General features: G+C 49.3%; 6 protein-coding genes across 6 annotated transcripts; 4 read left to right on the forward strand and 2 right to left on the reverse strand.

Moving 5' to 3' along the window:
• Positions 1 to 373: 373 nt before the first annotated feature.
• BU24DRAFT_433086 (acetyl-CoA synthetase-like protein) lies at positions 374 to 4294 on the forward strand (the record flags this gene model as incomplete). Its single annotated transcript, XM_033529951.1, has 8 exons — positions 374 to 652; positions 714 to 1091; positions 1142 to 1184; positions 1235 to 1467; positions 1518 to 2003; positions 2056 to 2320; positions 2572 to 2575; positions 2767 to 4294. The coding sequence occupies 8 exons, from the start codon at positions 374 to 376 to the stop codon at positions 4292 to 4294; spliced, it is 3216 nt and encodes a 1071-aa protein (XP_033383998.1).
• A 308-nt stretch (positions 4295 to 4602) lies between these two features.
• BU24DRAFT_461896 (uncharacterized protein) lies at positions 4603 to 4962 on the reverse strand (the record flags this gene model as incomplete). The annotated part of the gene is made up of 3 exons (XM_033531932.1): positions 4603 to 4718; positions 4772 to 4828; positions 4881 to 4962. 3 exons carry the CDS (start codon positions 4960 to 4962, stop codon positions 4603 to 4605), a joined length of 255 nt encoding a protein of 84 aa, XP_033383999.1.
• An 866-nt stretch (positions 4963 to 5828) lies between these two features.
• On the forward strand, positions 5829 to 7102 carry BU24DRAFT_441254 (uncharacterized protein; the record flags this gene model as incomplete). Its single annotated transcript, XM_033530430.1, has 5 exons — positions 5829 to 6285; positions 6337 to 6468; positions 6528 to 6658; positions 6706 to 6805; positions 6855 to 7102. The coding sequence occupies exons 1-5, from the start codon at positions 6021 to 6023 to the stop codon at positions 7100 to 7102; spliced, it is 876 nt and encodes a 291-aa protein (XP_033384000.1). The 5' UTR covers positions 5829 to 6020.
• Positions 7103 to 7778: 676 nt separating this feature from the next.
• BU24DRAFT_390957 (PLP-dependent transferase) lies at positions 7779 to 9448 on the reverse strand. The gene is made up of 4 exons (XM_033525093.1): positions 9179 to 9448; positions 8992 to 9125; positions 8536 to 8942; positions 7779 to 8478 (listed from the first exon to the last, which is right to left on the reverse strand). Exons 1-4 carry the CDS (start codon positions 9292 to 9294, stop codon positions 7939 to 7941), a joined length of 1197 nt encoding a protein of 398 aa, XP_033384001.1. The 5' UTR covers positions 9295 to 9448; the 3' UTR covers positions 7779 to 7938.
• A 169-nt stretch (positions 9449 to 9617) lies between these two features.
• Positions 9618 to 10707, forward strand: BU24DRAFT_421966 (uncharacterized protein). The gene is made up of 2 exons (XM_033527858.1): positions 9618 to 10102; positions 10149 to 10707. Exons 1-2 carry the CDS (start codon positions 9767 to 9769, stop codon positions 10698 to 10700), a joined length of 888 nt encoding a protein of 295 aa, XP_033384002.1. The 5' UTR covers positions 9618 to 9766; the 3' UTR covers positions 10701 to 10707.
• A 241-nt stretch (positions 10708 to 10948) lies between these two features.
• On the forward strand, positions 10949 to 12255 carry BU24DRAFT_421967 (glycoside hydrolase family 62 protein). The gene has a single exon (XM_033527859.1). It carries the CDS (start codon positions 11143 to 11145, stop codon positions 12199 to 12201), a length of 1059 nt encoding a protein of 352 aa, XP_033384003.1. The 5' UTR covers positions 10949 to 11142; the 3' UTR covers positions 12202 to 12255.
• Positions 12256 to 12265: the final 10 nt, after the last annotated feature.

Below are 12265 nucleotides of genomic sequence, written 5' to 3' on the forward strand. Positions count from 1 at the left end.
GTTCGTTTTACCCCAGCGGCCCAGCCCCAGAATTCCCCACGCTTCGTCCGCATTTCGCGAATCGCTGCTCGATGATACGCTGATGCTACACGTTGTTGTTGCTGATGCTCTTCGCCGAGCCATGACCGTCATCCGAAGCTTGCTAGCGTCATCTCGCCGACTCCGCTGTCTCTTCATCGTCCCCAGTCTTTCCTTCTTTTAAAACCTCTGTTGGCCTCGGTCGCACACAAAGTCTGCCTGTAGCTGTTGCTCGTTCCCCATTCCCTTAGTCGCCAGCCAGCGTTCTCGCAAAGTCACCCCCAGGTAGGCCAGATTCCCCAATTCCCTCAACCGTCGTACACAAGACTCACGGTATCACAGATAGCTATCCAGCATGCCTTTCTACCCTCCCGAATGGGTCCCGAAGCTGCCCTTCGACCCTCCGGATTCGATCACCGTGGCCGACTTCCTCTTGGAGGAGCATTATGGCAGACACCCGCTGGGATACTCAAACGCACCCTTCATCTGTGGCTTGACAGGTAAAAGCTATTCAACTCTGGAGGTCAAGGAGCGTGTCGATTACCTCGCACGTGGTCTTGCGAAAGAGCTTGGCTGGGAGCCGAACAAGGGCTCCGAGTGGGATAAGGTCATTGCAGTCTTTTCTGTCAATACTGTGAGTACCCGTTGCGAACCCGCAATTGATACGATACAGTCCGGAAGACTGACGTGCGTAGCTTGACACGATCCCGCTGGCATGGGCAACTCATCGATTGGGCGGTCTCCAGTCCCCTGCGAATGCCGCATACAGTGCTGCTGAGCTCGAATACCAATTAAAGAACTCCGGCGCAAAGGCGCTCTTCACCTGCCTTCCTCTTCTAAGCACCGCAAAGGAGGCTGCAAAGAACGCTGGTATCCCAGAGAATCGCATCTATATCCTGGAAGTGCCAAAGTTTGCTGTTCCAGCGGGTGTGACCAGTAATGCTAAGACCGTTGATGATTTCATCCGCGAAGGCGCCCAGCTGCCCAGGCTAGAGCCATTGAATTGGAAGCAGGGAGACGGCGCAAAGAAGACTGCATTCCTTTGCTACTCGAGTGGAACTTCGGGGTTGCCCGTACGTTGATTCTGCAGGAAGCTTTGTACACGATACTGACATACCTACAGAAAGGTGTTATGATATCACATCGAAACGTGATTGCAAATACCTGTATGTAGCGGTCTATACCACCATCGAACAAGCAGTACTGACAGAAATAGTGCAAATTTCGACCTTCGAGCAACCTGACCGAGATAGGAAACGCCCAGCTGGCACCCAGTCCGACTACACCGAGAATGTCCTGGGACTTCTCCCAATGAGCCACATTTACGGACTAGTAGTCGTTGCACACTCCAGCATTTACCGAGGCTATGGAGTTGTCGTGCTACCAAAGTTTGACTTTGCCCTAATGTTGAAAGCTATCCAGGACAACAAGATCAGCACATTGTTTTTGGTAAGCCTTGCGATTGGTACGGAGCCTGTTCATAACTTACCCTCTTCTAGGTACCCCCGATCATTATTCTTCTCACAAAGAACAAGGAAGTACTGTCGAAGTATGACCTTAGCAATGTAACTGCCATCTTCACGGGCGCAGCACCTCTGGGCAAAGAGACAGCCGCAGATCTCCAATCGATCTTCCCCAACTGGGCCATTCGCCAGGGCTATGGCTTGACTGAGACGTGCACCGTTGTAACCTCAACCGCCGCCGATGACATTTGGTTCGGTTCTTCCGGATCAATTCTCCCCTCGATCGAGTGCAAGATCGTCACACCCGAAGGCGAGGAGATCACAGGTTATGATCAGCCAGGAGAGCTGCTCGTAAAGTCACCCGCGGTCGTTCTTGGATACTTGAAAAATGATAAAGCCAACAAGGAGACCTTTCAAGACGGTTTTATGCGCACTGGCGACGAGGCCGTGATCCGCAAAGCACCATCAGGCGTTGAGCATTTGTTTATCACTGACCGGATAAAGGAGTTGATCAAGGTCAAGGTATGTATCCCGAACATTTAATCACGAGAGTGCATGTACTGATTTTCATCAGGGTCACCAAGTCGCACCTGCCGAACTCGAGGCCCATCTCCTGACCCATCCGGCCGTAAACGATTGCGCAGTCATCCAGGTACCGGATGATGCCGCAGGAGAGGTCCCCAAGGCCTTCGTAGTGAAAGCACCTTCTGTCGGCCTGGAGGAGAACGATCGCGTGCTTGCTCGATCGATCCAAAAGCACGTAGAGGAGCACAAGGCCAAGTATAAGTGGATCACGGGTGGAGTGGAATTCATCAACGAGATTCCCAAGAGCCCAAGCGGTAAGATTCTCCGAAGATTCTTGCGGGACAAGGAGAAGGAGAAGAGGAGGGCGGCTGGCGCGAAACTATAGAACACCGCCACACCATAATTTCTGTTGGCGCATTTTGATATATTCCCATTGGGTGTTGCCTTTGATAGCAATTATTCATACATTTCCAAGTCCTTCCACTATCATCTGTAATTCGAATCCTTCCAAGACAATTGAAGAGTCACACCTACAGTAGTGCCATGTGAAGCTTATCTAAGCGAGTGACGTCGGTGTTAGAACCACCAAAAACTCCGACATGGACCCGAAAATTAGGGAAAAAAATGTTCTTGGTAATAGCAACAAGTTGGGCATCTGCATTTCTAAGCATCAATCTGCAAATATAAACCTTGCGCCACTGCATAAAAGCAGACAGCCATTTCTTCACACGGTGAAACCCCCAAAAATTTAGATACCCAGGAAACGCAACCAAAAAATGGCGATTGCAAACCCCGCCGAGCACCGTGACGACGACATGGATGTGGAAGAGGAGGAGGTGATGCTCGATCCCGCCGAGGCTGGCGAGGAAGTTCCCGACGATGAAGATGCCCCCATGGAGTCCGACGACGAGGACGGCCAGGATGGAGACCAAGGCATGCAGGTAGAAATTGAGCTCCAAAACGACAGTGTTGCTCACTTCGACGGCCATCAAGACAGTATTTTTTGCATCGCACAGCATCCCGTGCACCCCTCCATCGTAGCGACGGGAGGTGGCGACGACACCGGTTACGTGGTCGATGTATCCGATATTCCTGCCGGCGGTAACGTTGCGAATGTTGAAAGAGAAGGTTTGAAGAGTCTGTTCAAACTCGAAGGGCATTCCGACTCAATTAATGCAATCACTTTTTCTTACCCTAAGGGCCAATACGTTGCGACCGCCGGCCTTGACGGAAAGCTCAGAGTTTGGCAGGGCGAGCCAGCTGGTAAAAGGTGGAAATTTCTCGCTGAAGCACAGGAAGTCGAGGAAATCAACTGGTTGCTTCCATGCCCGGACCCGGAACATCCTAATGTCGTTGCGCTCGGAGCCAACGATGGTAGCGTTTGGGTCTACCAACTCGACGCATCTCAGAAGGACTCCCCCTTGACGGCCATCCAGGCGTTCTACCTCCACACAGAATCCTGCACGGCAGGTTCATGGAGTCCGGACGGCAAATTCCTAGCGACAGTGAGCGAGGACTCAAGCTTTTACGTGTGGGATGTTTTCGGGGATGCCGCGGCTGCAGGTCTGACATCCACATCCAACGCCCAAAGCGTGGTCGGATTGACAGGACTTGACGAGCGTTTCCGTGTGGAGGGAGGTCTCTACTCGGTTGCTGTGGCCCCCAATGGCTCTTTCGCGGCTGTTGGTGGACCAGAGGGCCAGGTCCGTATCGTCGGGCTGCCTCGCATCACACCTTCAGCAGAAGCGGGATCAAGTGCAGGCGGAGGTGCAAGGAACAAGGCTGGTGGCGCAAAGCAGGCTGCTGCAAAGGGTGCCGCGGGCAGCGCCGGTCAAGCAGGCCAGATCCTCGCCAGCTTACAAGCTGGCAGCGACAATGTCGAGACTCTCTCTTTCTCCTCCCCGCCTCTCACACTACTCGCCGCTGGCAACGTCGACGGCTCCATCACACTCTTCGACACAGCTCACCGTTTCGCCATCCGGAGGAGGATCGAGGAAGCACATGCTGACGAGGATGCCCCACAAGCTGTCGTCAAGGTAGAGTTCGTGAAGCGAGAGGGTCCTGGTAGCGCCCTACTTAGGTCAGTGGGCTACGATGGTGTCTTGAGGAGTTGGGATGCAAGGGGCGGCACAGCAGCCGCGGCAAAGGGATTGGTGGGTGAATGGAGAGGCCATAGAGGTGGGGGAGAGGGCGGTGGTATCATGTCTTTTGTGCAAGGCAATGGTGATGTGGTGGTCACAGCAGGCGATGACAAGGTTGCCCTTGTATTCCCAACTCCCGTGGCATAGAGACGTGATTTTCTGGGAGGGAGCATTTATGACTGCATTACTGCGTGGATCGAAATGGGAAGGGATCTATTCGTAGACCAAAAAAACAGTTTTCTTATAAATGCAAAATTATGATCATGTTTATTTTTATTTTAGTTTAATTCATAACCGATGAATCCATATATTGATTGTGATTATTTCCTTCATTAGGGGTCTGATAAGTTCGTTCCAAGTCGATCATCGTCAAAGCAGCTTTTGACATTTTCGAATCCGCAATAGTTCACTCCAGTCTGATTCAGTCTGAACATCGAGAGTCATTGCTTCTGCATTCATGCCTTCTCCTCGGCATCACGCTTGTAGGAGCCATAATCTCCATATGTTCCGTAGCCTCCAGCTGGTGGGGGAGGGTTGTTCACTGGTGGAGCTGGGACGTTGCCGTAGTCACCTGGATATTGTCAGTCATCTATGCAGGCTTGGTTGAGGGGTGATTGTACGAACCATAGCTTCCGTAGTTGCCGTTTGCCGGAGGATTGACAGGGACGTTGCTGTAGTCACCTATGACGGGTTCTCAGTTCAAGTTCATGTATCGGAAGCGCGAGATACATACCGTAGTCATCGTATGAGCCCTGGGCGATCGGAGCCGCAATGGCAGAGACTGCGAGAGTCAAGAGGGCGATTGTGAGCTTCATGATGTTTGTGTAGATAGAACAGTGCTGCTGGAAGATGTTTGCAGAGCGAGCTTGCCGGAGGACTCTGTACCATTCAGCAGGCTGCAGGTCTACCTCTTATATGGAGAGCAACAATAGAGAAGCAACAGCGGTACATGTAGTTGGACGGCTTACTATCTTGTTTAGGAAAACAGCTATTAGCTTCGTAGCGTCATGAAGGTCGAAGAATGTACAATGGACAACACTTCGACCGAATAGGCTCGGTGTAGCGAATCACTAGCAGTCTATGTGTGCGCATGTCACTCTGATGGCGTTTCTAGCAGGGTCAGTCACTGATGACTTGGCTGAGGCCACGCTGGGTAGGCGAATATGGCGCTATATTGGATAAGAAGCATGGTCGATCCGCCTCCACAGACGGCTCGTATTGACGCAAGTTGTTGCGGTGAGGCTAATGAGGATGCGATCAGTGTTGCGATCTGGACTTTTGAATTGTGCCTCACTGTGAGAATTTGACTTTTTGAAGTCAAGTCGGTTTCTTTGGTTTAGCTTGACATTTTATCTTCTTTCATTCTCTATAATGTCAACTGATTAGGTTGTGTTTGCCCCCAGCATCGACGAAGAGGATGTCTTCAGTGATATACCGCAATCGAGCAATTAAGCTTCACACAAGCGAGATCGCTACTAATCCTTCTTATCAAGTTTTAGCATAATCAATAGATCCTGAACACCGTCTGGCATTCTGGAGTCGGAAAATCCCGAGCTGAGTCTCGCTTGAGGTTGGGGTTGGCTAGATTCAGCCCTAGACGCCACAGACGATCGTCAATGGATGCACGATGGCATCGCATATATAGCCAAGAGCGGGGCCAAAGCAGCAGCTGAAAACATTGGGGATCTTATAATCGCTTGGCAAATAGAGCACGTATCTTAGCTTCACAATGGATTGGTCTGGTCTTTCTGGTGGCTTTGCCGGTGAGAAAGCTTGCACTTGCTGATTTTGGGGATGGCCTTATGACGAGCGTTTGGATACTACAATCAGGGAAGAACAGCATCGCACTGAGTTTCTTCACACAATCACCACTATGTTCAGTGAAAAATCAAAACGACAACGAGCGTACGAGGATGTCGACGATGCAGAGAGCACAGAGGACCTTCTGGAACACTCCGAGAAAGACGCCTCAAACCGATCATTGCGGCGGAACAACTCCAGTGGAAAGACCCAGTGGATCGTAATATCGTTGCTCTTATTTGCGACTTCCATATTATCAGCCTCGATAGGACTCTTTGTTGGGCGAACATGGTTGCTCAACCTCGATCGACTGAGCATAAGACATACTTCACAATACTGTAGGCTCTTCTTCTCTGTGGACAATTTTACTCGTATCTGACGAAAATCAGCACCGATCGTTCATGATGGGACTGTGGCTTACGATTGGATCCGGTTCAACGGCTCTTTGCTGAGATCAAACACTTTCCGCGAGGACGCTGGGCCTGCAGTCGATGCAGCTTGGAAATCATTAGGCGCAGACTGTCAGTAATATTTCCATGTGTAGCATTGCGATTGATTAGATGCTCATTGTCATCTCCAGTCCGCGCCGTGCGCATTCCGGCAGATTTGGCGGAAAAGTCTGGCCTCGCCTCTGATCAGGTCAAGGTTAAGCAAGAATACGGCGGAGGTTATCCAGCGCATGTAGAAGGCCTTCATCACTTACACTGTCTCGTAAGTACATCATCGATATGATATGCTCGTAACTCAAACTTGGTCAGAATCTTCTTCGAAAGTCGCTCGCTTGGAATTTCGATTACTATCAGAAACAAGGTCTTGGGCCGTTTTCGAACGATGGAACCATATTGAAACATCACGTCAGTATGTAAGACCTTACTCTTGACTAACTTCCCGTTGCTGATCGCAGCAGCACATTGTCTCGATATTCTTCGCCAGCAGTTGATGTGCACCGTTGACGTTGGTGTGCTTGGGCAAGTCTGGTACGAGCCGCCTGGAAAACCGTTACAAGCCTTCGTCGATTTCAACACGAGACACAAGTGCCGCAATTTCGAAAATATTCGAGATTGGGCTGAAGTGCACCAACTTCCGGAGCACCCGCCGAAAGACTTCTTGGAAGAGCCAAAGGAAGGCGATCGAATTTGGCATACCGTACCATAATCTGCGGTCGGAGCAATCTGATTCGAAGCATGTGTTGGCTGTGAGCCCAAACAGGAAATATTTTGGCAATCATCGGTCATCATATAGCAGCCTTCTCAAAAGGATCTGAAACATGATTCAGCTTACTACACGCAAGTTGGCCCCGTCAGCGACCTTCGCCTCACACAGACAGCCTCTGATTGCAGCCATACGCGCCACTTCGTGCAATGATAGCAGCTGACTGGAAATCTCGGGACTTAACCTCTGGGCGCGAGGCGAATTAACGCCCATTTTGTAAAGCACCAACAACCTGGTGGCTTATCTGTATAACAGGGCGTCTGCGCCATAACTAGCATGCCATCATAACTATTATATATGCTGGCGGTCGCAACTTATAATTCGCGAAAGGACCGTCTTGATAATCAAATTTCTTGTACCACCTCTGTTTATAGTGTTCATCGTATCCTGCGCTTTTATTCCACAATGATTCCAAGTTCGCCTCATATGATTCGCTCCGCATCCATATCATCTACTCAACAGAGCAATATCTTTGGAATCGGCTTAGTTGCCTCTTGGCTACTTACAAGTAGAGGGTTAGGGCTACATTGGAACATCATCGACAGTGGGTATCCGGATTATGGCCATTAGAAAACAGGCTATTGAACTGACTGTGAACATAGTTGCTTGCATGATACTTCTCCTCATAATTTGGCTGCGCGGACGGGGCCCAAAGTTCATTGAGATCTAGTGACGCAAACGTTTACGAACAAATTATGGACCTGAATTAAGTCTCTATCCATTGGACAGCATCCGGGTTAGGATCACACCACCAACCCGTGTCGTTGGCAATTCTGAGCCTACTTTGACAAGATCTTATCCAACACCTCAACCAACCCTTTGACCTCTTCTTCGGTGTTGTAATGAACCATGCTCACTCTCACTACCGCCTCTGGTCCCAGGCCCAGAACCTCGTCGCAAAGCCTCTTTGAATAGAAGTGTCCCCACCTGAACCCGAAGTTCGAAATCTTGTCCGCCTCCTCGACAATAGCCCTCGAGTTCTTACCCTTCACCGTAAATGATATTGTCGGCACCCTGATGCTCGAGTCAGAGGACGTGGAGCCGTGGACGGTGATATCATCTCTGGATGTCAAGAAGTCGAGTAGGGTTTTCTGGAGCTTGCCTTCGTGTTCAGCGATGGCAGCGAAGACAGGCCCAGGGTTGTCTCCGCCAAGATAGGATACAATCGAAGGAATCGACTGGGTGGCTTCGTAGTTGGAGGCAGCGAAACCGAGTTTGTCTTCTAGGGTCTCGGTGGGGTTGAAGTAATGATTCTGAGGCTTGATATTCGCCTGGGCTGCTTTCTTCGCGTATAGGACGGAAATATGTGGTCCATATACCTTTACGCATGTCAGCATGCATCGTTACAGATACATGAAATGGGACGTTCGTCGTACCTTGTACCATGAGAAAGCATAGAAGTCCACCCCGAAAGCCTTGACGTCAACCTGACGATGTGGTGCAAATGAGACGCCATCCACGCAAAATAGCGCGCCCACAGAATGTACTGTGTCTGCAATTGACTTGATATCGTGAATTGATCCAAGGATATTGGAAACATGAGTGCATGAGACGAACTTCGTCTTATCGGACAGAAGCGGCTTCAAGTTGTCTGGAGTGAGCTTCAACTCATTTTTGTCGGGTACCCACCACTTGACTGATAGTTTCAAGCGGTCGGCCATATGCAACCATGGCTTGACGTTCGTTTCATGCTCGGCTTTGGAGAGAATGATCTCATCGCCCTCGTTGAATTTCAGAGCACCTCCAAGATTCATGAACAGCTGTGTTGTCGATGCGCCGAGGACTGTTCTAAATTAGCAATGGCACATCTTGGATAATAGACATTGGCGTACCAATCTCATCTCGACCTGCGTTGATGTATTTTGCGGCGGCTTGGTAGCCTTGCTCGTACTTTGTATTCGAGATTGTTCCCGTGTGGTAGCTGGCACCGAGTTGAACATTCGTCTTGGACAAATATTGCGTAATCCTTCAAATTATCAGCAAGCCAAACCGTTAAATCGTGAAATGCAGTCAACTCACGCATCGACCACATCTCCAAGTGCTTGACTCCCACCCGCGTTATCTAGGAACACCTGATCTTGCTGCAGAGCGGGGAAGCGCTTACGCGCATTGTTGATACTAAAACTACCAGGCATTGTTGTAAGAACTAGTCGATAAGGGCCTAACGAGTCAAGTTCGATGACAGAATAGTGTGTTTATATATATCCATGAAATGTTGACAAGGAGATTCAAAACGTAATCAAGATAGATTCCACGCCCTACAAGACCATCAACGCCCTATCAGACCAGATAGCATGCAAGCTGTCGTGTATGTACAACATGTAGACAAGTGGGGAAGCTTGAGTTGGTTAGACTACAATGGGAAGGTGGGATGTTTGAACTGTGTTACGCAATGAATTGCCAACCCAAGTATGCCCGGTATAACTACGCACAATTATAGAAGTAGAGCATACATGATGCTGATTTTGAAAAGCTCTTAACCTGGAATAATTGGTCTCTGCTTTGCGTGACAGTTTTGCTCACTGTATCCAGTCTTGGTGGCATGCTGTGGCCAAAGCGGTTAGCGCGATTTTGCGGACGAAAGCCCCGTCCGACCTTCTGACATTCATGATCAAGGGTTCTGACAGTAGTATATCGCAGCGTCTTGCTGTTTTATCCAAACACTTCCTACGATCGTCATGGCCTTCTGCTTTTCTACCATTTGATCGTGGAATGAACAGAATGAACATAACAGAGATAGCAGATGTGCAAGCAGAACAAACGTCACAAAGAGGTCTCGATGCTGGTTACGGCCAATGGATAGAGCCAATTCTCTTTCAAAAGGATGCTACAACTATGGACCCAGGAACCTCTGATCCCAAACCCTCTCATGTTCCACCGACTGGGCGGCGAGGTCGAGGTCGACCTAGAGTGACTACAGCTCCAACAGTCGGCGGCATTGAAGTACATCAACCTACCCGTGCCCAACCCACCTACTAATCGAAATCAGAAAAGACGGGCACAGATCCGGAGTGCACAACGCAAGTATCAAAAACGAAAGGATGACGCTGCAAGTTCTGTCCACCAGAGGTGTGATGACCTTCTTCAGGTCCTTTCTGATCTTTCTACGAGCATCGAGGCATTGCTAGACGTAGCATGTGAAACTGGATCTTTGGAACAGTCGGATGAGTTAGGAAGCCATACGCGTCGGTTGTGGTCTACATACGACAGTGTTATCAACAAACCCTGTGTAGGCTCTGAACTCCGGCTCCTGCAGATCAAGAATAACAGAAGACAAGAAAGAAGAAAAAGTGGAGTGAACTCTTCAGTGGCTGCAGTCGGGGAGGATGGACTCGAAGCCTCTCCTAATGATCCGGAGCATGGTGCAGACCGCATGCATGACATGCCTGTAGTAGATCTCGATAACATTCGTGGCAATGAGACTACCGCCTTTGTGTCCTACCTAGTCCCTGGTGGGTCCGTCGTGGAGAGATCGAAAGGAATTTTTGAGGTGGTTGCTGAGAGGCAAGCCTCATTGCGAGGATCCCATCAGCCATCATAAATAGTCGTAATAGATTTGAAAGTATTCATTGCTAAGTGCTTCTTACTTCTCTTCGAAACTTGGTGATCGCTAGATCTATTAATCCCGCAGTCACAAATGGAGATCAGATTGGTGGGAACTTTCATAACCGTTAGTATCGATTTCGTGAAGGTAATATGCAATGAGAATGAAATTGTTGGGCACCTCCCGGGTCCACGCACTTTAACCAGATAACCATGCAATTTACAATTCCCGAAAACCGATTCCGTCACAATTGTAGACCCCGTCGAAATATTAAACTCAATTGCTTGCAGCATTGCGACTACAGATATATTGTTACTGTTCGAGTTGATCCAATAACCCGGATTCTGATTCCTCCGACAAAGCATTGTTGAGGTATAAAGAAGAAGATCGTGCTACAGCAATTTATGTACTACATCATTACTACAAGAGCAGTTGTAAAATGTTGCTGCTCTCCCTATTCTCTTTACTCAATACGGTACTGGGTGCGCAAGTATCCCCATCATTTCTTGATTCCGCTGTTCAACCTCAAAGAAAGCCAGGCATTCAGAGCACCTTTCAATGGAACTCCACTCGCGCCCTCATCGGCCCCAAGAACGACGACCGTAAGATTGCTGGAATAAAAGACCCCTCTGTAGTATACGTGGATGGCAGATACCATTTATTCGCCTCGACTGCAAAATCTGGGGGCAGTAGCTACAACCTCGTCTACATCACGTTTACGGATTTCGAGCAAGCGCCCACTGCCGATTTCTTCTACCTAGATCAATCAGCCATCGGTGTGGGGTATCGTGCAGCACCCCAGGTGTTCTACTTCGAACCCCACGGACTATGGTACCTTGTCTTTCAGAACGACAATGCTGCGTACTCGACGAACAAAAACATCAGCGACCCAAGTGGTTGGAGCGCAGTCACGAATTTCTACGACAAGAGACCAGCTGTCATCGATAAGAACATTGCAGATGGCTACTGGGTCGACATGTGGGTTATTTGTGATGATGAAAATTGTCACCTCTTTTCTTCGGACGACATGGGCCAACTGTACCGCTCACAAACAAAACTTACGGATTTTCCCCGTGGCTTTGATAGCAATAACACCGTCATCGCGAAGTCGGACAAAAGATTCGACTTATTCGAGGCGTCAAACGTCTATCGAATCGAAAATGGGTCATATCTTCTCATCGTCGAGTGCATTGATGCAGAAGAACATCGTTGGTTCCGCTCGTGGACTGCCGAAAGCCTCGAAGGGCCGTGGGACGAACTTGCCGCGACGAATGAAAATCCGTTTGCGAGGAGGAATAATGTAGCATTCAGTGGACCGACATGGACTAAAGATATCAGTCATGGCGAAATCATTCGCGATAAAGTCGATCAGACTCTGACGATTACCCCGTGCAAATTGCAGTACATGTACCAAGGGAGGGATCCGAATGTGACGACAAATTACAACAATCTTCCATGGAAGCTAGCACTACTTACTCAGACTAATTCTGAATGTTGAATGACTTATCGAAATCCAGTCCCTCTCGATGTGTTGGAGATTGGGAATGACTGGACAGGGTTTG

The sequence above is a fragment of the Aaosphaeria arxii genome (assembly GCF_010015735.1).
Source record: "Aaosphaeria arxii CBS 175.79 unplaced genomic scaffold BU24scaffold_4, whole genome shotgun sequence".
In the NCBI taxonomy this organism is placed as follows: Eukaryota; Fungi; Ascomycota; class Dothideomycetes; order Pleosporales; genus Aaosphaeria; species Aaosphaeria arxii.

Excerpts from the sequence above, each read along its gene's own strand:
- BU24DRAFT_390957 (XM_033525093.1), bottom strand. The coding sequence starts at position 9,294 with ATGCCTGGTAGTTTTAGTATCAACAATGCGCGTAAGCGCTTCCCCGCT. Across the intron at positions 9,126-9,178 it reads CTTGGAGATGTGGTCGATGC|GATTACGCAATATTTGTCCA; the intron begins GTGAGTTGACTG and ends GATAATTTGAAG. Across the intron at positions 8,943-8,991 it reads CGCAGGTCGAGATGAGATTG|TCCTCGGCGCATCGACAACA; the intron begins GTACGCCAATGT and ends AATTTAGAACAG.
- BU24DRAFT_421966 (XM_033527858.1), top strand. The coding sequence starts at position 9,767 with ATGATCAAGGGTTCTGACAGTAGTATATCGCAGCGTCTTGCTGTTTTA. Across the intron at positions 10,103-10,148 it reads CAACAGTCGGCGGCATTGAA|AAAAGACGGGCACAGATCCG; the intron begins GTACATCAACCT and ends AATCGAAATCAG.
- BU24DRAFT_421967 (XM_033527859.1), top strand. The coding sequence starts at position 11,143 with ATGTTGCTGCTCTCCCTATTCTCTTTACTCAATACGGTACTGGGTGCG.